Source organism: Engystomops pustulosus, chromosome 5 (genome assembly GCF_040894005.1).
Source record: "Engystomops pustulosus chromosome 5, aEngPut4.maternal, whole genome shotgun sequence".
Lineage (NCBI taxonomy): Eukaryota > Metazoa > Chordata > Amphibia > Anura > Leptodactylidae > Engystomops > Engystomops pustulosus.
In genome coordinates, this window is record NC_092415.1 from 176,762,106 (window position 1) to 176,788,520 (window position 26,415).

At 40.7% G+C, this 26,415-nt stretch overlaps 1 protein-coding gene across 2 annotated transcripts in view; it reads right to left on the reverse strand.

Moving 5' to 3' along the window:
• PRKAG2 (protein kinase AMP-activated non-catalytic subunit gamma 2) overlaps positions 1–25,042 on the reverse strand; it is a 187,671-nt gene extending 162,629 nt beyond the window's left edge. Inside the window, exon 1 of one of the 2 annotated variants that reach the window (XM_072153900.1) lies at positions 24,626–25,038. In XM_072153900.1, coding sequence (XP_072010001.1) covers positions 24,626–24,718 — 93 coding nt within the window. In that variant the 5' untranslated portion in view covers positions 24,719–25,038. Of the gene's footprint in view, positions 1–24,625 lie in introns of both variants that reach the window. The other variant, XM_072153903.1, reaches the window with a different exon arrangement.
• Between the last annotated feature and the right edge of the window lie 1,373 nt (positions 25,043–26,415).

Below are 26,415 nucleotides of genomic sequence, written 5' to 3' on the forward strand. Positions count from 1 at the left end.
TAAGGAAAACATGGCTTCGTTTTGCTACCTTGCCCTGTACCTTGTCTCAGTTAGCTGACAAATTTAGATTTTTCAGGTCATTTTCTGTGAGAAATACCTACAATTAGTATATACTGGACCGATATATCCAGAAGATAAACAATGAATAACTGTTTATTAAAGTACAATTTTCTGTCTGACCCCCATGGTACATGACACCTGTCTTTCTCTGGTTTGACACCGGGATAGTAGCCACCCACACAAGAATTACTCCCACAAGTAGTGACCTGGTGACCCTGTTACAGCAAAATCCGAATCCCTGTAGATTGGTTAAGAGCTAAAAACCCAAAAGACCCCTTACCCAACCACATTGGAGAAACCCAAAGACACAATTGTAAATTACAGGGGTTTTTGGCACACACGATCGGATTTTGGCACAATCGCTCCAGCTTTCATGTGACACAAATCGGGGGCGTGGCTGTCGGACAACCCGATTGATTCGGACTGAGCGCGGGATTTAAAATTCAAATGCACCAGGAAGAAGAAGGTGAACTCCGTCGGACCTCGGGGGGAAGCGCCAAATGCAGGATATCGGGCGCACAATCTTGTTGAATCGCAGCAGAGTTCATCCTCATCGGACAACGCACCTCGGGGATCGCACAGGGACCGGGTAAGTAAATGTGCCCTAATATGTAAGTGACTGCCCAACCAACCTCTGTGGATATTTATCAATACGTAGTGACAAAATTAACCCAGTCACCTTAATCCCCTGAACGACAATGATATAATGTAACTATATCTATAAGACATTGGGGCAGATTTATCAAGCTGTATAAAAGTAAGAAGGTTCTTAGTTGCTCATGGCAACCAATTACAGCTCTCCTTTAAAATATTCATGAGCACTGGTAAAATGAAAGCTGAGCTTGATAAATCTCCTCCATTATCTTAATAACCATTGTCTTTGTGACAGTCCTAGTTTAACCTGCTGCTCAACATCTGCAGCATTGCCCCAGAAAAACAAACACACTGAATATGTCGCAACAGCATTAACTTTGTGAACTGCAACCTGTGCAAGAACTATATGTCTTATCCTATACAAGTGCTTGGAGCGGGGTAAAAATACTATACAGGCAGTCCCCGGGTTACATACAAGATAGGGACTGTAGGTTTGTTCTTAAGTTGAATTTGTATGTAAGTCGAAACTGTATATTTTATCATTGTAGTTCCCGACAATTTTTTTTTTTGCCCCAGTGACAATTGGAGTTTCAAATTTTTTTGCTGTAATAGGACCAAGAATTATCAATAAAGCTTCATTGCAGACAATTTTAAGCTGATTATTGCAGTCTGGGACTATTTTAAAGCATCCAGAGAGCTTCACCAGAGGTCACAGTGGGCAGAGGGGTCTGTCTGTAACTATGGGTTGTCTGTAAGTCGGGTGTCCTTAAGTAGGGGACCGCCTGTATAAATATATTCCCTTTCACAGATTTGTTGTCAATACTTTTACTTAAACCCCTGTAACACTTCTCTGCAGAATGATGCCCAGTGTCAAAAAGAGAGCTTTTCAGTTTACTAGAAGAGATCCACTTCAGTTATTTTATTACTTTATTTAGAAAATTTCTAAAAGTAAGCTGATTCCAAAGAAAATCCCACTTTCAGGAATGGACCCTGGATATAAGGCATAGGAGAAGTGAAGACTGTGCGTTGTAGAGCAGCATGCATCTCTCAGGCAGTCCATAAACTTCAGCCCATCACAGGTAAAGGATATATAAGAATTTGTATTGAGAACATCTCTTATCATTTGCCAAAAAAATAGGCAGAATCCTTGAGAAACTATATCAGAATATACAGTTCTACATGAGGGCTAGGACGTATCCCCTTGTATACTCATACAGTAGGATACGCTGTTCTGTTACACCCTCTCCCCCCTGAATCCCTGCCAATGTTTAATATGTCTCCTAAATGAGGTTACTGTCCTTAAATAGACAATTACCTTATTGGGAAAACACCAAGGGTGTATGCTCAGTGTAGGCCAGGGATGGATGCCATATAGTTGCATCCGTCCCCATAGGCTATTATGGCCTCCACTGAGCGCAAATAACCATCTGCAGAAGGAATCAAGACTCCTGTGTCCTGTTGGATGCAATGTATACTGGGCAGGAGTAGACAAAAGGGATGTTTTTATCACAATATAAGTCTACCGAAAATTTTAGATGGGAGAAAAGACCTAAGCATATTGTATCAAATATATTATTAAAAAGTGGAAGGACTGTAAGGAATTAACATGGAAAATAATACATGTGCATTACAGGAAACAGCACAATGTGGTCATTTATATTAGCTTTTAACTGCAAAGTAAATTTAACTATATAATTGTGTTCTCCTAGATGCTGAAATGAATGTGTAACCAATTAGTTTTAGGGAACTTATCCAAAAATTAAGAAGGAATAAAGTCCCAGGTCAATATTATTAGGATAATTTCAAGAAATAAACTTCTGTACAATAAATAAACTATTATGCTAGTAGTATCCGTGCACTAGTAATCGGATTTATAAGTCCAGGAATATCTGGTTATTCATATATAAAAAAAGAATCAAAGGTCTCATTATTCTTGTCCCCAATGCTATTATTATTTTTTTTATATTAATTTGTTTTTGCAGGTTTAAGTTTACTACAATTCAATAAAAGAGAGCATTTAAATCTTAATAAAATCTGGACACAGATTACTCTCGTAAGAAACTGTCCGAAATATGTCATAAGAGAAGTTACTAGTAAACATGGCAACAATAACATCCAGATGTCGCGGTCTAGAGGTCACTTGTAGCTTGCATCGAATTGTGATTCAGGATCTCCATGTAATCTATGAATCAATTATCTAAATTATAATCCAACATTGTAAAAAAGTCTTTAATCCTGAAATCACCAAACAGATACTGTACTTTTGTTCTTTTGCTCTTGTTCAGGATTGTGAAGCAAAATAATCAGTTTTTAACCACTGTTGGAATTTAAAAACAGCATAAAATGGCTGCTGAATTAAAATTTGTACAGGTTTAGGATAACTTTTTTGTATGTGGCTTTCAGAAGATACATCGTATTTCTTTAATGGGTTCCATTTGAACCTGGATGGACATCAATGTTTGGTGGGACTTGACAACGACCGTGATGCCTGACAATGAGAGGGCGCAGAGCTCCAGCAGGTGTTCCTCTACATGACTTATGTGGGCACATGGGCCGTTATGTAGGGCTATTAAAAAAATGCACTGGTTGTACCATAAATCACTGACTGTATAGAGTTGCACCGCTGACACCCTCATCCTTAGAAGACAATGGACACCATAAGTTGGCCTGGATCCTTCTGTTTCTAAGTTCAGCCTGCCATTGGATTACACCACCTGTGTCTCTTACTCTCCCCATATAATTAAGAGCATAAAGCACAATTTTAAAACCATCCATTTGGTATTAGATAGGCCCGTCTCCTGTCCTCAAAATAGCATTGAGGTATTGCGATGAAACTCCACAAGAGCTCTGACGGTATCCCGTGTTACCTGGCACCAAGACAATGGAGCACATTTACTTACCCGTCCCGTTGACGAATGTCCGACGAGGATTCGAAGCTGCCGGGATTCACTAAGATCGTGTGTCCAATTTCCTGCATGTGCCGATTCCCCCGCTGAGGTCCACCGGAGCTCACCTTCTTCTTCCAGGAGCATGTGAGTGCTGATCTTGTGACACAATTTGGTTTTTAAATTCCACGGTTTGTCCGTTGAGTTGTCCTACGTCCATGGCCCCCGATTTGTGTCGCATGCAAGCCGGCGCTGATGTACCACAATCCGATCACGTGCGCCAAAAACCAGGGGCAATTCAGGGCAAATCTGAAAAAAATCACGAAAATGCAGTGTTCGGACCCATAGTAAATGTGCCCCATTATCTGCAGATCCTGTTCTCTGGGTCTCTGGGTCTCCATGGATGGGACCTGTTTTTCCAGCACATATCACTGATGCTCAATCAGATTGAGATCTATGGAATTTGAAGGTCAAGTCAACACCCTGAACTCTTTGTCATGTTCCTCAAGCCGTTCCTGAACGCATGAACGTATGTATGAATTGTGACAGGGCACATTATTCTCCTGAAAGAGGCTACTATTATTAGGAAGTGCTGTTGTAATGAACTGATGGGTGTGGTCTAAAATAATGTTTATGTAGGGGTTAGATGTCAAAGTAACATCCATTTCAATGCAAGACCCATTGCTTGTATACTGAAGATTGTCTAGGTTATCACACTGCTTCTATTAGTGTCTCCATTGCAAAGAAAAAATCTTGTACACCCTTTTATTTCAGAAAATAAAATTACATATCTGATACCCTAACAAGCAATGGGTGAAGGGGCTGGAATATGGCCGTCATCCTGAAAGACAAGCTTTTCCAATGGGAAGGTGGTCATGTAACCTATCCAAGATGAACAGAACAGGATTGCAATATCTCTTGTGGTTCTAACGTTATCAACGTCCACATGAGAATCCATGGAGAATCTCTATGTTGATATCTTTTGAACCACAAGAGATATTGTAAAAACTTACCCTGGATCCAAATCTGGTTGCTTTTGAGATGGCAGCCATATTCTAGACATAGCCTAATAGATAGAACCTCTTACTTATTACATGCTGGGGTATTTAGATAAGTATTTTTTTACTTTTGTTTCTGTAGTTAAAAGGTCTTTTAATGCACCCTATATGCATTTATATATATAAATAGTAATAATTATGGAATAAAAGTAATAACTAGTGGCATAAGAAAGTTGATAGAGTTATTTTTTTTCCAATAATCCTATGTATACTTTTTATTTTATGTAATACAACCAAACTCAAAAACTAAATATTGTGGCCACTTCTTGGTCTTAAAGGAAATCTACCATGTGTTTTTATGCATGAACCAAACATACCTTGAGAATGCTGTAGCGACACTGATGCAGAAACATATCTTGTTTAATCCCTGATCTGAGTGGTTTTGCTCAAAAAACAATTATGAAATGTAGGACCTTGGGAAAGCTGGGTGCCATGTCTGCCGCCTGTACATTAAAAGATTACACTGTGCTTCCTGAAGACTCATATACAGCAGCTTGGGGGATTGGTGCAGCGATTGTTGCAGTCCTGTCAAGGACAACACAGTGGGGCAGATTTACTTACCCAGTCCATTCGCGATCCAGCGGCGGGTTCTCCGACGCTGATTCATGTCTTCCGGCAATTCACTAATGTAGTGCGCCCGATGTCCACTAGGTGTCGCTGCTGTGCTGAAGTCCGCCGAGGTCAGCTGGAGTTCACCAAGCTAGGCTGGGTGCAGGTAAGCGCATGTCAAGCGACACATTTTTTTTTAAAAATACGGCGGTTTTTCCGAATCCGACGGGTTTTCCAACGGCCACGCCCCTCCCCCCCCTCCACCGATTTCCTTCAAGTGCATTCCGCCACCGAAGCGGCACAATCCGATCACGTGCACCAATAAACCCAGGGCAATTCAAGGAAAAACGGTAATATTCGGGAAACACGTCGGAAAAACGCGATTCGGGCCCTTAGTAAATGACCCCCAGTGAATACAGAGTTCTCTGGAGAAGTGCATAATTAGGGTAAGAGAGAAGCACCAGGGCAGCCAGAGAAGTGACAGAGCCTCATTATCATAATCTTATAATTGTTTTTTCAGCAAAACCACTCAGTTCAGGGATTGAACAAGATATGTTTCTGCATCAGTGTATGTTATGTACAGCATTCTCAAGTAATGTTTGGTTTGTAACGCATAAAAGCAAATGGTAGATTTCCTTTAACGTTAAGATAGAATCTGACTTTGCCTTATCACACACGCAGCGCTCATCCTTTCGTTTTCTACACCAGTATCTGAATACACAGATATTCCCAGCATGTGTTGGGATGCCCTGATTTGTTATAACCTCCTGCAATGAATTGTTTTATATAGAAACAAAGCCTCTAAGATGATAAAACAATTGTGCATTTTAATTCCCTGCCTCCTATTACAGCTGACATATCATAAGTGTATCACATAGGCTCCTGCAGGGTCAGGGGTCAACCCATTGATTACACTTTAGCTATTTTACAAGCTTTATTAGAGGATGGTTACAGCAAGAAGGGAATCAGCCTCGAAAACTTGAGGAAAGTCTTTTACAATAAACAGCAAAATAGGAAAAAAAGGAAATGTCGGCAAATTCCCAAGTGTGACAAAGATCAGGACTACATGAGCAATGACTAAAAATAATTGCCTCATCTTGAAGCAATAATGGAATCTGCAGCTCAGATCTGGATTGTGTATCTTCCTCAACTGTCTCATAACAACAACCCTGGCCATATACTATAATACACTCTGGCTCATCCATTTACCACCTATGATATACTAAGAGGTCATGCCATTCCATGATGGCAATACATGGTAATGCGTGTTCCTCTCTTTACAGTGGAAGATAATTTAAGATAAGATATAGTGTGTGAAGATAATTTCCCATAAATGTAGCCATGTTGTCCCATAGAAACAAGATAGCTGTCCTTGGAATCGACCACCCCTGCACTCTAGCAGCGGCGGCCAGACATACGCTATTGAGCCCTGCCTGACCACCTGGGCATTACCACAGGATGGCTCTTATGGATATGCAGTAACTCCCAGATTCACATGCAAAAGTTGTGTACACTCTCCAGTAGCGGTGGTCGTATCCAAGGGCAGCTGTCCTCAGTTTCTAAGGAACATACATGGCTACATTTATGTGATATCTTCCCACAAAATTTTTTCAATGACATCCAATTGAAGAAATGTATGTATATGGCAGAAGAACTAAAATTAAATCTGAATGCCCAGATTAGAATACCCATTTAATTATAGTACTGTGCTTTATATTAGTATATTAGGTCACACATCGCAAAAAAAGTTCTTCTTCCATTGAAGGTGTTGGCCCATAAAACTAATGTGTTTCCTCTCCACAGGGGATAAGTTAAAGCTCCTATAGACGACCAAACATTGGACCCCCCCGCGACTGGAAGAAAGAGTGACCAAAACTCCTTCTTCCAATGCAGCACTTCTGTACATGTGTGATCAGATCTCCATTCACTTCTACTGAGATATATGTGATCCCAATCCTAATCCAAAAGAGAGAGCATAGGAATCTGATTGGTGGAGGTCTGACTGTGGGGATGCCAGCCGTTCACGAGGATTAGGGTTTCGTCTATCTCCAGCATGGACTACCAGAGCACCACTCCATCCATTAGTACTCCTGATCAGTGAGGTCCAACCCCTGTCCTGTGGATAGGGTATAACAATATAACTTGGTAAAAATCCATTAAAGGATAGGGTTACTCTCAGCATTGTAGCTTTATTATGCTTTGTAGGCTTCATTAAATGTAATAATTGTGTTACACATTGCTTGTCTTTTAGCTGTTAGATTTTCCACCTACACGTTGAATAAAAAAACTTTGATCCAAAAATGAGTCGTCAAGTCAAAAAAGTGCGGTTAAAAGCTCCAACTAAAATGATAAACATCTGTTCTGAATTACATTGAAAGCGGCTTCTGTTTATGATAGTTGGGAAGTAAAAGTTCTCCTTACGGAGACTGACAATTAAGGACACCGTATAGGTGTGTGGAGTCTTGTAGCCATTGATGCTCCACTAGGGGGATTCTGGGAAAATATGCAAAGTTTTCCAGGATGAAATAAGGAAAACCACGCCTCTTTTAGCCACCTTGTAATATGAGACTAAGGCTTCATGTCGATGACTATATATAGGATACTAGTGGGCACTGGTAGAGGTGTAGGGGCGCTCATTGTAGTTTCATGTGCCATATACATACAACAGAAGTATATTTCCTTAGATCATACCACTGGGATACAGGGTGTGATATGTGTGTGCCAGTGGTGGCCACCCCAATAATAAGACACTTGTTCTCTGTCTTGTGTATGATAAGTAATATTTAATCTAGGAAAACCTAAAAAGTGTCTGATCTTGTTCCTTTAAATGAACCATAGATTGTTATATTATAAGCGGGAGCGTCTGATTCCCCTCAAGCTGGATCCTTCTTAATATAATAAGACAAATTAATTCTTAAAAATGGCCCCCACAAACAACATTTGATTTATATATGGGGTGATATATGTACAGCATACACACCACTCACATGCCTCAATAAATAAAGCCTACTACAGGTAATATTTCTATGTATACAAAGAAGGAGATGAGAGTTAGGGCCACCCAGTGGACACATAAAAATAGTACAGATTTAATTAACATGTATTCTGAATTTGTTCTTATCATCTACTCAGCTCCTCCTGCTCTATAACATGATGCCTGCAGAAAGGAGACAATGTACAATTCACTCAGCTCTTCCTGCTCTATAAGATGCTGCCTGAAGATAGGACACTATGCCCTATCTACTCAGCTCCTCCTGATCTATAACATGCTACCTGCACATAGGACACTATGTACAATCTGCTCAGCTTCTCTTGCTCTATAACATGCTGCCCACAGATGGGACACTATTTTCAATCTGCTCAGCTCATCCTGCCTTATAACATGCTGATCAGAAACCACTAATATTTTAAAAGAATCCTTTTATGGGAAATTGTAAAAAGAACTACTATAAAATAGTAACAAAACTTACAAAAGATTGTGAAACATGTATCTTTCTTGTCAACGTTCAACACATGTTGCTCAATTTTTTGCATTTTAAGAAGTAGACTTTCCAAGAATAAGAAAGGTCATTGCTACAATAAAATGCTCTATCCATAGACAGTGATCATAACAACCCCTCAAAATCTTCTGACAATGCAGGATACAGCAGATGAATAATCCTTCCTTGCACTACCTGTATATAAGTGGGAAAGGTCCTGCACAGCGCGAATTACCCAAATAACAATCGAAAATATTACCCGGGAAGATGAACACTGCCAGGATTAAGAGCAGATTACAAGATGCGGATCATTTCATCTTGGGACATTGGTTGATTGGTTGATATTTTCCAAGTGAAAAAAATGTATAGTTTAATGAAGGTTAGTGATTTCTTATATGGTACATACACAGCAGAGGTTACGATTAATATAGTGATCTTAGTTATGTTTTATGGCAAAATTCAAGAAAAATTAAAGTGTGAGCCTTTAACTTCCTACAACCTCTGCCCCTGCCTACTTGCCAGCCCGGTGCTAAACCACAGGTGCCAACAGGGTCACTACCCTGGATAAGTGCACAATACAGAAAGACAAACAGACATAAGACAATTGGGAAAAGTTAGACAAACAGGGTCAAAACCATGATGGTGGCAAGATACAAAATGGTAAGGCAGAACAATAGTCAAGGTTCAGGCAAAAGTTAATGATTACAACAAATCATAGCAGAATAACTCAGAATATCACCAACGAGCCAGGAAGACAAAGTCAATAACAGACACGTATAATAAGTTGGCGGGTTTTATGGAGAGAGCAATCTCCACCCCTGCAGCTGATTTGATATGAAATCCATTTGATCAAGGAAGGTTCTGACAGTTTGATAATTTTGGTCCATACAATATGAAAACATAGGGCCAGATCCATTAAACTGGCTGCCAGTTTTCACTCTGACTTTGCGCTAGAAAGAACGTCTTTGGAGCTTGCACAAGAAGTGTCTGCGCCAGTTTTGTGTCGCGACTGAACTGCCTACACATTAGTGAGGCAACTGCACTTAATACAGTTTGTCTTACTAATGATAAATCTGGGCCATAGATTAAAAAAGTTTTATTCTCTTTTGCTCTGACTAATAGATGAAGGTCCATAACACAGAATTACTTTAGGCTTAGATTGGATTTTGCTATTTTATATTTTTCCGTATTTCATATGTATATTTTTTTTATGAAGGATGAACCAGATAATCCCATTCCCTCCCATTCACACCAATAACAATCCTAATCATTCCTCAAATGTCTGCTTTTAGTAATTTCTTAACAATTTATCATACAGCCAGGGCTGGCCGCAAGCACTGGACATACCAGGGCAAGTGAAGGGGCCCAGAACTGCTGTGGGGGCCCACATAATGTAGTACAAAAGGAATCCATGGGAATGAGGGGACTATATCTAATGAATCCATAGGGTGTTGGGGGGCTTATATAAAATAACCATGATGGGGATGTTGGTATGATAAAGTAGGGAATATTTTAGGGAACAGAAGACCATTTTCATTTCTGAATTTTTAATGCAACCATGTGAGTTCACTGTAAAGGGGCCCACTTAGGCTCTGTCGCCCAGGGGCCTAATGAAACCTGTAGCCAACCCTGCATAAAGCGCCCAGGGTAAGTAACTGGAAAGTCTAGAGATGAGACCTCAGATGCTTGCGCAGTATAGCGTCAGTATGAAATTCATACATTGGGGCAGATTTACTTACCCGGTCCTGTCGCGATCCCTCTGTGCATTGTCCGACGAGGATTCGGGTCTGCCACAATTCACTAACCTGCTTCTTCTACATGTTAAATCCTGTGCATTGTCTGAATCCGTCGGGTTGTCCGACGGTTCGCCCCCCGATTTCTGTCGCGTGCAAGCCGGCGCAAAACAGACACACTACATATACTGAATGGCATTCTCCGACTGACAACTCTTGAATGTCTCTACTTGTCGTAACAATGTCTCTTTGTCTAAATGTAAAGTAAATCATATGACATCTTCGAATACTACATAAAAAAGGTGACAACATTACCAGTTTTATGGCTGGATGCCCCCAATGTCTTATTTCCCAATCACATGCAGTTCTCCTGTACTATGTGGCTGTCTGAGTGACAAGGTGTAGTTTGTACCACATTTAAGTCAATTCCAACACAGAATCTGCATTTAGTGACAAGATGCCTGGAAAATTCCATTGCTGCACATTCCACTTGTTCACTGCAATTAAATCGGTTATTTGTTGCTAGGGCCAAGAGAAAACTATTTAACACTTTCACAAGCCAGAACGACAAATAGCTCTATAAAGTACTAAAAGTGCAGGCAATTATTACAATGTGTAGCCTGTAATGAATTTAAAGGGGGTGATATCCATATCAGAAAACATTTTGAAAGGAAAACATTCTTTTGACAACCGGCTTCAACCAGCATCTAAAGAAGTATCATACCTCATAGAACTAGAGACTAACTAACTAGCGCAATAAAGCTGCAGCTAATCACAGACTGGATGTAAATCAGTACATCAGAGAGTTGAAGCTTATAGAAATTCCAATTTTGCCTTTTGGAGCAAAATCATAACTTTCAAAATATGAGCTCTATTGTAGCTTTAAAGAGTAATTATCTTGAAGCTAATTTCAGAAATGAACAGTGTCGGTGATAATAGTAAACATTATAATATAATTCATTGAGGAAAGTACTTCTCTGTACATTTTTTCTGCTTCTTTTTCCGGTAGTGAGCGGTTTATCTGAAATCCTTGGCAATGTGTTCTATTTCCCCACATGCATAACATGTCTTAACATTCATTTGTCTATGTCCGGGGCAATACCCTGCAATGTGACCCAACTGTCCACATGCAAAAAATTCAATCCTACTGTTTCTTCGACAATACTTAGCAATATGCATCAGACGACCATAAGAAAAACACCTAACTGGCTTAGTAGTTTTATGTTTACATGACACAATAATATCATTACCCAAATCTTTGCCACCCACTTTTTTAGGATAATTAAAATTGTCTAACTGGCAATCCAGGCTTCAGACAGATAAGGAGGCAAAATATTAAAGGAAAGCTACCATGAGAAATCTACCATCTGAAGTAGATCTGATGGTAGATGCCTCCTGCTGCCTCTGCCCTAATCTGTCATTTAATAATTCTGGAACCTAACCGTACTTGTTAAAAGCTTTATTTTTGTCATATGTAAATTAACAGTAGAGGCTACTGGGGCGTGTATTACCCTGACTGTCTGGCATAGAAGCCATGAAATAAACATAAATGCTAGCACTTGCAATTCGTTTCCCCTTCCCCCACCTCCACAACAGAGAGGCGTGAAGGGGCTTGGAGGAGACGCGGACGGCCTGGGATTGGGCACGGCTGGTGGGGGTGTGAGCTGGAATTGGGCATGCCATACTAGTTGCAGCTGCCAACTTTTAATATATGAAAAGTCACCGGCCACGATTATTTCTAGAAATAGATAATGTGCAGGGTCCCACCAAATACATCAAGATGGTAAAGCCTCTTGATGTATCTGGCTGCGCCTTATGGTTGGCGGCGCTTTCATATGGCCTCCTTATGTGTGCCATCATATGATGAATAACCTTTTAATATCTATCAAGTCCAACCTGTCTGAGACAAATGTATTTGATCCTGAAGAAGACAAACCCAAGCTCTTGCATCAGAACACAAGGACAGATATTTCTACATTATCCTTCTATTTATTGTAGGTCTCAATGTATGAGCAGTTATAGAAGACAAGTGAAAAGTGATATCAAGTGTAATCTTAGGTCTATCGTCAATCTCTTGATGCCCCAGATTTTGTAAATACATCAGTTCAGCTCCTCTCCATCAGGAACCCTACAGAAGTCTCTGCATTAGATTTGGCCCTTTACCATGTTGCTTGTCTCTATGAATGCTATATCAGCCTCAATAGGCCGGGACAAATGACAAACACACTAGACAGGTGGCTGCACAGCTTTGGCATATGAATGCTGGGCGTTTCCCTGAGAAATACAACTTGGCTCCAAGCCCCAAGAATGTTTTCAGGAGGCTCAAGACTGTCCATACTAAGCAAAACAATTTGCTAAGAAAGGTTTTACCATTACATAATGTACTCTATAAATGCTTATCATATATTATTATATTTCATAAAGTTTATGTAGAGTTAAGTGGACCATCTGTAGGTTATAGATAGATACTCATTACAATTATGTAAACCATTCACACTACCATGAAATCCAGCTATTCCTTAAAGTATCCACAATCAAGTGCAAGAGGTATACTTACCATTTGCAGACTAAAGTATTTCCAAAAAACCATCCTTAAAGGAAATCTACCACCAAGATGAAGGATTCTAAACCAAGCACACTGAAATACTGGTGTGTGTCCCCTCTGGCAGGATCTGCTCTTCTTTCAGCTTCTTATGAACTGTTTTTTTTTTTACAAAAAAAGGTTTTTACAATCATGCAAATGATCCTAATGGGCTCCAGGTTTTATAGGAAGCCCTTTCAAGCCCTTTTTTCTTTAAAAGAAGGGCATAAGAAGCTAAAATAACAGCAGATCCTGCCAGAGGGGGCACATACCACCATGTCTGTACTTTTGGTTTACAATCCCTGATCTGGTGATAGATGCCCTTTAAGTCAGCTAAAACATCTATTCACTGCATTGAGGAATGCATCTAAATCAAGTATAAAATTCCAGGGACAATTACTCATAGATCCAGGCACAGTGACTGTGGTAATCTTCTTATATTTGTTATCCACGACCTTATTCCTTCTAAAATCAACTTTTAAAACTATGCTAATGAGTTTAAAGGGCTCTGGGGGTGTTATCAGAGTCCCTCCTCCATGCTGTAGCTTACAATGTGCTGAAACTTCCTCTGCCACCTGAGATTACAGCCGGTGGAGGGTGAAGTGCTGAATGATCAGGGGGAGGGAGAGGCATTGTAACAGCCTGTGAAGCCAGAGCATGTAGGCGCTCTGATAACGTCCCCAGAACCCTTCTGTTTCATTAGCATAATAATAATAATAAAATATTTATGCAAATTTCAATGACTAATGACTTGAATTCACTAACTTTCCAATTGTACTACATGGGGGTATAAGAACCTTTGCAATATACTGTATCTTATCAGAGGAAAGTGCTTCTTTTCCCTCATACTTTGGATCCTATTAACCTCCATCTTTTTAATCTGCTTTTCACTTTGAAATTCTTCTGAATTCCATCTTGCTATCAAGCCAGGCAGAAACTCACTGAGCACTCAGAGTCACAGAAGTCTCCACCTAACCGATCACAGAGGGTTGCAAATTTCCGACCCGGAAGTTTTGCCGCATTGGCGCCTATCTCTAATTATAAATCATAAAATGGTCACTGTTTTTTTTCAGTGAAAAAAGGGTAAGTTATTTTTTTATTTGTTAACAATTGTTAAGATTTTTTTGTCAATTTCTGTGACAAGTCGACAGCTGTCCTTTCTATGCACAAAATTCGGACAACAAAAAAAAACTGTATTTGACTACAAATTCCATCTGTATCTAATAATAATCTCTAAGTACTTGAACAGCATTAAAAATGTATCAGAACATTTCTTTTTGTTTCCATGTCTCGTAATACTAAATATAAAGTATTACATTGGTTCTTGGGGAATACAGAAATCATTGGTATTATAATAGAGTACATGTAGTGCCGCTGCTTCCTAATATGTAGAGAACAGGATGGATCGCTTGTGTATTGAGGTCTGTAATCATGAGATGGATTTTAGTGTATGCAACCTGGCCCATATACATTACAATAATGGACGCTGAACCCAATTGTTGCAGTAGAATTGGCCTACAATTTAATGTGTAAGAGGTTGCCCCAACTTCTCCAGATGGTTTCAGGATTCCCAATTCTGCGTTCTTACATCACATAAACCAATACTAGAAGCGCTTGCTATAAATTTACTGTCATTCAGAACACTTGCACACTCAGCTGAGACAAACATGCATGTACAGTCACACACTGCATTCTTGGACAGTTCTTGGTGCGTTTTTAAAGGGAACCTGTCACCAGGAGACCTATTTTTAGCACTCCCCCAGTCCCCACAGAGCTTAGTACATACACTGCCAAAGTGTTTTTGTATAAAAAATAGGTTTTACAGAAAAAAAGATATGTTATATTGTACCTTTCATTAGCATCTGCTGTGGGACTAGGCAGTTGTCAATTGTGAGGGGCCGGAAAGGAGCAGTTCCCCCCCACCCTTCGGAAACATGTGACCTTTTCAAATATATGAATAACTACCCACACTCGGGATTGGCTGTAGAAGAGCAGGGGGCGTCGCTAAGCCAAGTGATGGGTGTTTTCAAATATTTGTCACATGGAGAAGCTGAATCCCAAGGGTGGGGGGGAACTGCTCCTTTCCAGCCCCTCCCATTTGGCAACTGCCTAATCACACAGCAGATGCTAATGAAAGGTACAATATAACACATCTTTTCTTCTGTAAAACCAATTTTTAATACAAAAACACTTTGGCAGTGTATGTACTATGCTCTGTGGGGACTGGGGGAGTGCTAAAAATGGGTCTCCTGGTGACAGGTTCCCTTTAAACTCACTAAAATGTATGCGTTTTTGCATGTTAACTATGCGTTTGGCTGGGTTGAATCCATTTTTCTTCCTTTGTGGAAGCAGCTGTGAAAATGTTACTACACCGGCTTACCCTTCCAGAAATGGAAAAAAAAACTGATTCAAACCAGCCAAATGCATGGTAAACATGCACAACGCATGCACCTTTAGTGTGTTTAAAGAGGACCTGTCACCTGTAAAAACTAAACTAGGAGCTGCTTACTAAAGTTATGGGAAAGCTTAGATAATAGAAACCATAGAAAATGACGGACCAGGCTGAAAGCAGTCAGGCGTATTCATGAGGGGCGGGATTAGGGGCGGAGACTGCCACATGAAGCTCGGCAGTCACCGCCGGCCTATGGAGCAGGAGGGTGGTCCAGGGGTGAAGCAGTGCCTCGGACCTCCCCCTCATGAGTCCGCCCGAGCGCTTATGATGCAGTCCGGCGTTTTCCATTGTACAGCGCAGCAGTGTCTGCTAGCGTTATCAGAGGTTTCCAATAACGCTAGCAGTGTAACACTGTTGCGTCTGTTGTAGCACTAGAGTAAGCAGCTCCTAGTGCAGTTTTTACACGTGACAGATCCTCTTTAAAAATGCACCAAGAACAGACCAAGAACGCAAAATGTCAGGCCGCACTCTAAGGGTATGGTCACACGTCTGATGCTACCACTTCTTCTTTTGTTACATTGTAACAACGATCTCTGATTTCTCATGCCTAGACCCGTCCACATACAGTATGTATTTTGAGATAAATGGCTTTTTGATCCATATGATTTTGTGATATTGTATCAGCAGATGTCTATCCTTATTCTGTCTATGCCTGGCTAGCCACAGGTTGTGTTATGAATGGCTGTTTGTCAATGATGTATTGAACTTGTGTCATAAGAGTCTTGAATTAAATGTACAGATGGAGACATCCGTAGGGTCTGCAGTTTTACCAAATGTGCCCAATAACTTTAGCAGGACAGTCTAAAGCGGCAATCTGTTTTCACCTCTTAGTTATCCAGGCACAGAACTGAAACCGGGTACAGATTTCCACTATAATCTGCTCCAGAATTTAAGCACAGATTATAGTAAATTTGGCAGACCAGGGTGTCCCCACTCTAGCCCCCCTTGGGTCCTGCCCCATTTCCTTTTTATAGTCCCACAAAATGGGGAATTTTTGGATGGGATTTTGTAGCAAATGACCGCCTAAAGTTTCTGTCCAGCCTAAGTGTTTGCTTATGAGCAAAGGACAAGCATCCAAAAGAGAACCTGATCCCTTCAAATGAAGGCTTGAAATTCTTAATCCTATGCATTTGGAATGGTTACAGCTCCCTTAATCCAGAACAAGTATGCATTTAAAGAGGGGAAAAGTTCAGCTGCCCTCTCAGATAGTTCTACATAGACATCTCCATTTTCTTAGGGTGATACAAGGCATTAATAATCCGTTAGATAACCGCTGGGTGATTATGCAATGTTCCGCTAACATCTCTTTATTGTGAAAATGCAGTGTAAGTCTATTGTACATCTGCTCCAAAGTTGAGGAAGTTGGAATTTTCTTTCAATTAAAATGCTGCTCTATAACATTTGCAGAAGAGGAATGCTTGGTCAGCATAACTAGCATAACTTTACAGATAAATACTAAATCCTTCTTACCATTAATAACTTAAAGTAAATGTACAGTGTCTTAGATTACTTTCATGTGAAAACTGTAGAGTAAAGTAAAGATTCATTTGAAAAACCTTCTCTGTTTAAGCATTGGCATTAAAAGTAGTAGGAGTTATGGAAGTTAAGAGAGACTTAAAGGGGTTGTCCAGCCACATAAATTTTTCCTCTATACCACATAAACTTTCCCCCCAGCCCACAGCCTTGTGTAATCCAACGTGGCTCCCTTACTCACCTTTCCCCTCTTCCCCGATGAAACTTCTGTCCTCCTCTTTACTGCTGCGAACAACAGAGCTAGAGCGTACAATCATCATTCACAGGAGTAAAGAAGATGATAGCCGGTCCTATGGGGCAGCACTGTCGCCACCGAGGGGGTGAATTGTGGCTACAGTGGGGGACAGTGTGGCAGCTGTGGGGACACTCTGGCAGTTTTTGATCAGCGTGACTACTGTGGGGGACACTGTAACTACTATGGGGGGCACTATGTCTGATGTGGGGACACTCTCACTATTGGCTACTGTTTGGGGGGACACACTTGCCATAGAGAAGTCTCAGGTCATTTAACAATATTTTCAGTTTTGTGGTTGCCTTGAATTGGCTGATTTTGTTGGTAATGCTGTATAAATTTAACTGCTAAACAGCTTCAGTAGATAACTTTATATAATGATAAAAGGACTTTTGGGCCTCGCAGAAAATGAGTTTAACCCCCCTGTTGGGGTGTTGGCACCTGTCACCAGCTAAAAATGATATTTCTGGTGACAGGTTCTCTTTAAGAAGTTAAAGGGAATGTGTCACCAGAAAATGACCTATTTCACACTGTCAGTCACACTAACAATAGACTGACACTTTCTTATTCTGTAGGGGTTTTCAGACGAGGCAAAACTGATATGATTGCAATAGAAGATAACAAAATTTTAGAAAACACCATTATTATATCATTACTAACAATAGGTGATATAACAGGTACCTATTCTTTCCTGCACAATGTCTTCTATTTAAAACCACCGACCCATCATTACATCGCTACTCAAAGCAGTAGTAGAGTGTGTGACATCCAATTACCAGGGATACAACAAGCAGTGCTCCTGTGTGACATCACATGACCAGGGATATAATGAGCCGTACACCTGTGTGACATCACATGACCAGGGATACAACGAGCTGTGCAACTGTGTGACATCACATAACCAGGGATACAATAAGCCGTGACCCTTTGTGACATCACATGATCAGGAATATACCGAGCCGTGCACCTGTGTGACATCACATGACCAGGGATATACCGAGCTGTGCACCTGTGTGACATCACATGACCAGGGACAGATTTCTATCCACAGGAAGTAGACATAGAAGCTTCCTGTTGAATAACAGCAAGCAGAGATCTAGAAAAATGCGCGGAAAGTATATTAGAACACTGTATAACTTTTCATAAGGCTACATTCACACAAACGTATGAGGGACGTATATAGGGCCGACGTATATATACGGCCGATATACGTCCCTCACACATTGCAATGGCCTCACGGCGCCCAATGGGAACGTTAGGGTGCAGCACACGTGTGCCATACATTCCTATGGAGAGGGCCTGGGTTGAGCAGCGCTCTCCCCCTCCTCTTCTCCCCCGGTACTGCCGTGTGCCCGCCGTGCTACGGTACGGCTGGCAACGGCAGTGTGAATGTAGCCTTACACAAACAATCTCAATTGTTTTGTGAACAACCCCTTTAAACCCTAAAGACTTGTCTGCCACTTCAGAAAACTAGATATACTATTATAAACTGATAAAACTTTCTCACCAATACGCAACCTACAACTTTCAGCAAAGATATGTGCGTTGGACAAAGTAAGCCTGTAGATTATATAGAGAGGGCTGCTTCTTACAAAACGAGACATTTCAACACTCCCCATTTATTGCGTAATGTAAATCAAGAGATACAGGATTTGGCTCATGTCCAACAAATGTGGAAAGCGGAGTCTGAAAAGAGCAGTGTGTTGCCTATGCTTGCAGCAGCAGTACAGCTGATATACTGTGACAACTGCTAGCTTCATCTGATTTCAGGGCGGACACATGAAATGTGTTGTATGCTAACTTTAGTATCAATTACTATGATGGCTGACAACATAGCATGCACAGAATCTATAACTCTGGCCTATACATTTTATTGTTCTTGCAGATAAGCCTATTCAATATTATCAAAAGAAATCTGACCCTACCCTGACCCCAGGGTCGGCTCCAGGTTTCAGTAGCCCCCTGGGCGACAGAGTCTCCTGTTTCCTGAAATATTCCATAGTTTATCATACCAAACAGCCCCCTTATGGTTATTTTATATAAAGCCCACAGACAGTGGCGTAACTAGAAGCTAATGGGCCCCAGTGCAAAGTCTGTGCCGGGCCCCCGACTTTAATGTATGGTTTATAGTAATAGTCTTCTCATATGGAATAGTGACACCATAAGGGCCCCCTAAACTTCTCAAGTGTCAAAACATACAATTTTGGTCTGATTTCAGTACTATTGACATCTTAGCACTATTCAACCATCCATTTCTGTAGTATTAGTGTCCTCAAAATTGGGTCAGATTTTCCCATCCAATTTTTCCGGCCCCAAAATACTTCCTTTAAACACATGGATAAAACTGATTGCACTAGGATTATATCTGAGCAAGTTATAGAGGAGGATGAGCTGAGCAATATATAACTTTGTGCAAACTTTGTACTAAACTTTGTACTAATCAGAATAAAATGGAATCGATTTATTTAAATCTCTGTTCCTTTAAAATGCTTAGGAGTCCAGTGGGCGGTCCTTAACAGTGACAGACTGTATTCCACACATACAGAGAGGATTGTCAATCACTGAATAGGATTGCTGACATTTCAGCAGTTATCATGTCTGTGGACCTTAGATTACTGCCTTGCTGGATCAGTCGGGAAAGATAGACTATGAAAAGTAAAGTAAAGCAGCCTAACATTACAAAAACAGATTCCACATGGCCATTATCGATATACAGGCTGAGCATGGATGTGTATGAAAGTTATCCAACTTGGCCTGGTTAGTATGTCATTTTGTGGGTCGATATTTATCTATCAACCCTGAAGAATTGGATCTTTTTACCTAGACCAACCACACACATAGTAATAGACTATATTGTAATATAATACAGGTTGTAGTATTCCCTTAAAAATAAATCCGACTTGTTAAGATTAATTTGCATAATGACTCAAGGACAATTCTGGTTTCCATGACATTAACCCCACTGTGCGAAAAAAGGCAGAAAACCATGGAGTTACTATATTTATAATAGTTTGTTCGCTAAATTGCACTTTATAGGGGATTCTACATATGAATAGCTCACTTTGTATAGGTCACTTCATTCTCACTGTGAATAATCAAAGTCAATGGACAGTCAAAAGAAATATTATATTGTAGTAAAATTAATAAATATACGGTATAAATTTTGCTTCATTTTTTGAATACAAAGTTGTTGTAGTCCCTGTTGGCCTTTGGATCAGGAAGTATAGAGCAGCCGGAGACCAAGCAGCATCAGAATGGAAATCCATTTATATGGTATTGTTTATGACAGAGGGGGTGTACATACAGTAACAGAAGCCAGCAGGACACGGGCATCACAGGAAGGCCTGAGTCCTGCTTCCCACAGGTCACATGACATGTAACAGGGTAAGTATAATATGGGTGACCCAGTTAGGGTCTTATGATTACCCTGTTGATATTTGGTATAATCGACCAACTCATACACAGTGCAATAACTACAGTGGTAGCAGCCATAGCAGCTGCTAAGGGGCCCACATTGTAGGGGGCCCCTTCATACAACCTGACACTAAAGAATGGAGGATGTGCACCATTATATACATATTGGACTTTGGACGCTCTTTTTACTGCTTACACATGTATTTAAGAAGTGTTTGCACCACATTTGTGTCAGACACAGCCTTTTTGTTGTGCGACAAATTAGGGGGTGTTCCCGTTCCATGCAACGTCCGCCAGAATTATGTTGCACGCCCCATGTTAAAGGTGCACCAAAAAAAAAGTTGGTGCGCTCTGTCGGAGCAGTGCAGGGGGCACCAGATTCATGAAAACATGCGCCAGAAATCCTGAATCTGGCGCCCCCTGCACGCTACACAGGCAACTGCACTGTTCTTAGTAAATGTGCCCCAGTGTACCCAATTGTTCCACGCATGAATACATTTATGTTCAGGCAGCCTAAGTTTTGTTTTCTTATATCATGACCCCCATTCCAAGCAATGTGAAATATATTTTTAATTCACAGGGAAAACCCCTTTAAAAAAAAAGAAAAAAAATGGATGTTTTTGTAGTTGCAGGAGAAAGGGAAGTTGGATGTTTGTCAAAGTTCTACTTGGCTGCTCTCGTAAAACATTTCCTCACAGAGGAGTTTTCAATAGCAAGTTGTGCTGGACCTAAAATATATGTGTCAGAGATAGGGAATCGTCATTCCACTAAGTTACATAATGTGATTGACTCGCTTGAGTTGCAGTTGTAATATGTCATTCTTAGCCAAAATCCCAACACAATGTAGAAAGTCTGCAGCCTGCCAATAGTAAGCAGAAAGATTTATACTGTCCTGTCTTTCTGGAACTAGAAGTTTATGTGAAGCATGTTTGGGCTAGGTTTAGACATGGCAGTTTCGATCTGGATTTTTGGAGCAAATTCCAATATAAAGTAGAGTATAAAACCTGCTATAACTCACAGAAAAAAGAGACCTGCTGTGGATTCATAGATCTAAGGATTTATAGATTTCACTCCAAATGTTTGACAAATGCACAAGGGCTTTGACAAGACTTTAAAAGAAATCTACCATTTGTTTTCATGCATTTGGAACCAAACATACGTTGAGAATGCTGTAGCGACACTGATGCAAAAACATATCTTGTTTAATCACTGAGCTGATTAATTATCATAATGAGGCTCTGTCGCTCCTGTGGCTGCCATGACGCTTCACTGCTTACCCTAATTATGCACTGCTCCAGAGAATGAATTATTCACTGTGTTGTCCCTGACAGGCAGAAGTAATCAATCGTTGCACCATCCCTCAGCTGCTGTGTATGAGTCAGCCAGCTCAGGTTGATTAGTCCTTTCTGGACAGTTCAGGAAGCTCCATGTTATGTGTTTATGAATGGCAGCCAGCATGAAACCCAGCTTTCCCAAGGTCCTGAATTTTATAATTGTTTCTTGAGCAAAACCACTCGGATCAGGGATTAAATAAGATATGTTTCTGCATCAGTGGTATTCTCAAGGTATGTTTGGTTCAAAATGCGTGAAAACAAATGGCAGATTTCCTTTAAGGGATTTTGTGTAGATTGTGTAATATCCATGCATGGAGTTAAAACAACAGACGGAAACAGAGGGCGACTCCAGAGCTCGAAAAATATAAAGACTGAATTTTATTCAAAAACAGACAAAAACAACACTTGGACGATTAATACTAGGTTTTGAGTGGAAGGTATTTGTTAAACTTTTTCAACTCTACCCCTCTACTACTATTTCCACATTAAGAGGTTTTCTCACAGGTGAAGGTCTGAGCAAAAAAATATGTGAGATGGATTTAACGTGCACCTGTCACATAGAACATGAAACACATGGTGTCTGATCTGCTGACTACATGGAACAGAAGCAGCTGAACAGTTTGATATACAGCTTTATGGAAAACATTAAGTATAACTTGTTAATTCATATTTTCATTTAAAGTTATAGTTTTATGCTTAAGAGTCCAGTAGGCGGTCCTATTCTGCTGTTCTAGAATCTCTCAATTAGTCACAATAGAGATCCACAGACTTTTAGTAGACAGAAGACATCCATAAAATACATGGCCTGCCATTAATCTTACTAAGTTTTCTGGACTTTAGGCTGTTGTCTTTTTCCAGGGGGATTTTCCCAAATCAGGATAATAATCCCCTGATAACTTTTTACTTAAAGGAGTATTTCCAACCCTTATTAATAAAAATCTACCTGTGTGAAGATAATTTCCCATTAATGAGTCATGTTGTCTTTTAGAAACGTAGGGAGTTGTAGTTGGATACGACCACCGCTGCTGGAGGGTTTGGGTAAAGAAACAAATAGTTTTTGTGTATGAAGTGGCCGTTAGCTACTGCATGTCCCACAGGCATCCTGAATCCAGATGATCAGGCAACTCTATAATGCATGTGTTGTCCCCACTGCTAGAGTGTGACAGACAGTGATCATATCCAAGGACATCTATCTTGTTTCTTTGGATCCTGTTGCAGGTCCATAACCCCCAAACCTCTGGCTGAATGCAGGACCAAAAAACAGAAGTAAACAGGGATCGGGAGCCTGTGCGGGGTTAGTATGTGTTCTTTTTTTCCCCCATCCCAGTTCCCTGAGGGTTTACATATCCATGGAAAACCCCTTTAAATGGACCAACTGACATATAAAAGTAGTTTCCTAATATATAAAAGAGAGCTTATACATTTTATATCACCCTTTTACCCCATTATCTACTCCTGCACAGGTGCCCTCTCCTGAACACCATCCACTTGAACTCTGACACCTAAAACTGATCCAATTATTTATTGATTCTAATTCTGGTAGATCCAATTGCCATATAATTGGGTCCATCAGGATTCCTGGTATTAACATCAGCGAGGACAAATCTTTACTCCATACTTTTCTTGCCAACACAAATAGCTCTAAAAGGGAACAAATTGTAGAAAATTAAGGGGCAATTGCAACAGATTTTATCCTAGCAGCCCCCTCAAGTAGGGTATTTTCTTTTCTAGAATTCCCTCTTTTATGTGAAATCTCCCCCATTTACCTATAAAACACTCCTCACATGTAAATGAGTAGAGAAGAGTCACATTTGCCTGAGATGAGTCAAGCTATTTTTGGTTCTGTAAAGATGCTTTTTGTGTTGTATGAAAGATATGAATCTCGTCTTTCAGATCCCCAAAGGTTTGTGGTTCTGTGATCTATAATACCAGAGATAAAGGCAGTAAAAATCATACTTGGAAATGTGAGATACTGCTAAAGATCCAGTCCCTCCTTTCTTTTAAAACTGTGCATCTCCAGATCTGTAGCGCATAGCATCACAATTCTGATGTAGTCAGAAAGATGAGATCCTTATCTTTTATGACACCAATATCATGTTTCTAGATACTTAAGAAGCAAAGATAGGGGCGTCTGAAATTACACTCCACCTGTAGCCTCTAAACTTGACTCATCTCAGAATATGAGTCTTCTCTGCTTTTTTTTTTCATAGGCAAAACGGAGAGATTTGACATAAAAGGGGGAATTCTAGAAAGGAAATTTCTAGTAGTTTAAAGTGGTAAAATCTGGTGTCAGATCCCCCTTTAAATTTATGTAAAATGTTATATTCCATGACATGTACTTGAGTTACAGTCAATCTTGGAATTTACAGCAGTCTATACTCCGCATCTAGGACACAGGTATAATAAAACAAGTTCTATCCCGCAGGTAGGCCCCGGTACCCCATTGTTTGGTCACGTTACTACTTTTCCCCACTATACAAGATCCATAAACAGCGGTGTAATACAGATCCCCAGAGTATGAATCTGCACATAAATCTAATACAATATTCAGACATTCTAAACCCAGAAACAAAATTACTAAATCTCATGCTGCAAAGATCCACATTTTTTTTTGGTCAATACATAGTAGGTGTTAATCGGCAGAATGACGGAAGCCCGGAGGATACAGAAGGGACCAGATGTGTAAGAAGAGTCCTCACACATGTGCTGGGAGATACTTACAGGTATGTGCACCCTCAGCATCCTCCGCTTCTGGCTGCTGCTCTTTTTGGGAAGCTCCTTCTTCTTCTTAGTATCCATAGCTGTACTTCCCATTCTTTGATCTCCCTCCACAGAAATTTAGGCAACTTGTCGCTGCTCCTGATACCAACTCAGAGAGAGGGCGAGTATCCAGGATCCGGCTAATGCCAGGGCGAGAGATTCCAGGTGACTAGTTGGAGCCCAACCGGCAGAGAAGTCCTTGGCCCTTCATGTTGGAGAATGCAAACATTTTGGCAGCAGCTCTCGCCCCTCTGTGGAGAATAGGGACCTCGCCCCAGCCAGTTGTGAGAGTTTTGTGGAATATAAGCAGCCCTAGGGATCAGCGTGCACTAAGCAGCTCAGGACTGTCACTTCCAGTGTGTACAGCCCTGTAAATCCGTCCCTCTCACTGAGGGGTGGTGCCACACATTTCCTACATCTGACAGACGCCAAAACACGCAGCTCAGCCATGAGCCCCACTATACAGGAAGTGAGCGCAAGTTTTCTATCTCCCTGAGCAGAAAGCAGTGGCCTGGGATCAGGGTTATTACTCTGCACTTCCAGTAATGAGAGGCTTCTATCTGCTGCGTCACCGGCTGCCGGAGCACAACCAGCTCTGCTTTATCTCCACAGTATCCTCAGGGCTGCTGCAACATGTGCTACGAGATCACCCTGCAAGGCTATAATAGGCCACAGGATGGGAGAAGACATAATACATTGCATCATCATCCCAGCACAGGAATAACAACACAGTGATGTCACAGTACAGGGATAATATACACAGTGATGTCACAGTACAGGGATAATATACACAGTGATGTCACAGTACAGGGATAATACACACAGTGATGTCACACTACATGGACAATACACACAGTGATGTCACAGTACAGGGATAATACACACAGTGATGCCACAGTACAGGGATAATACAGTGATGTCACAGTACAGGGATAATACACACAGTGACGTCACAGTACAGGGATATTAAACACAGTGATGTCACCATGCAGGGATAATACACACAGTGATGTCACAGTACAGGGATAATACACACAGTGACGTCACAGTACAGGGATATTAAACACAGTGATGTCACCATGCAGGGATAATACACACAGTGATGTCACAGTACAGGGTAATACACACAGTAATGTCACAGTACAGGGATAATACACACAGTGATGTCACAGTACAGGCATAATACACACAGTGATGTCACAGTACAGGGATAATACACACAGTGATGTCACAGTACAGGGATAATACACACAGTGATGTCACAGTACAGAGATAATATTCACAGTGATGTCACAGTACAGGGATAATACACATAGTGATGTCACAGTACAGGGTAATACACACAGTGATGTCACAGTACAGAGATAATATTCACAGTGATGCCATAGTACAGTGATAATACACACAATGATGTCACTGTACAGGGATAATACACACTGTGATGTCACTGTACAGGGATAATAGACACAGTGATGTCACAGTACAGGGATAATACACACAGTAATGTCACAGTACAGGGATAATACACACAGTGATGTCACAGTACAGCGACAATACACACAATGATGTCACAGTACATAGATAATACACACAGTGATGTCCCAGCGCAGTGATAATACACACAGTGATGTCACAGTACAGCGACAATACACACAGCGATGTTACAGTACAGGAATAATAACACAGTGATGTCACAGTACAGGAATAATACACACAGCGATGTCACAGTACAGGAATAATAACACAGTGAT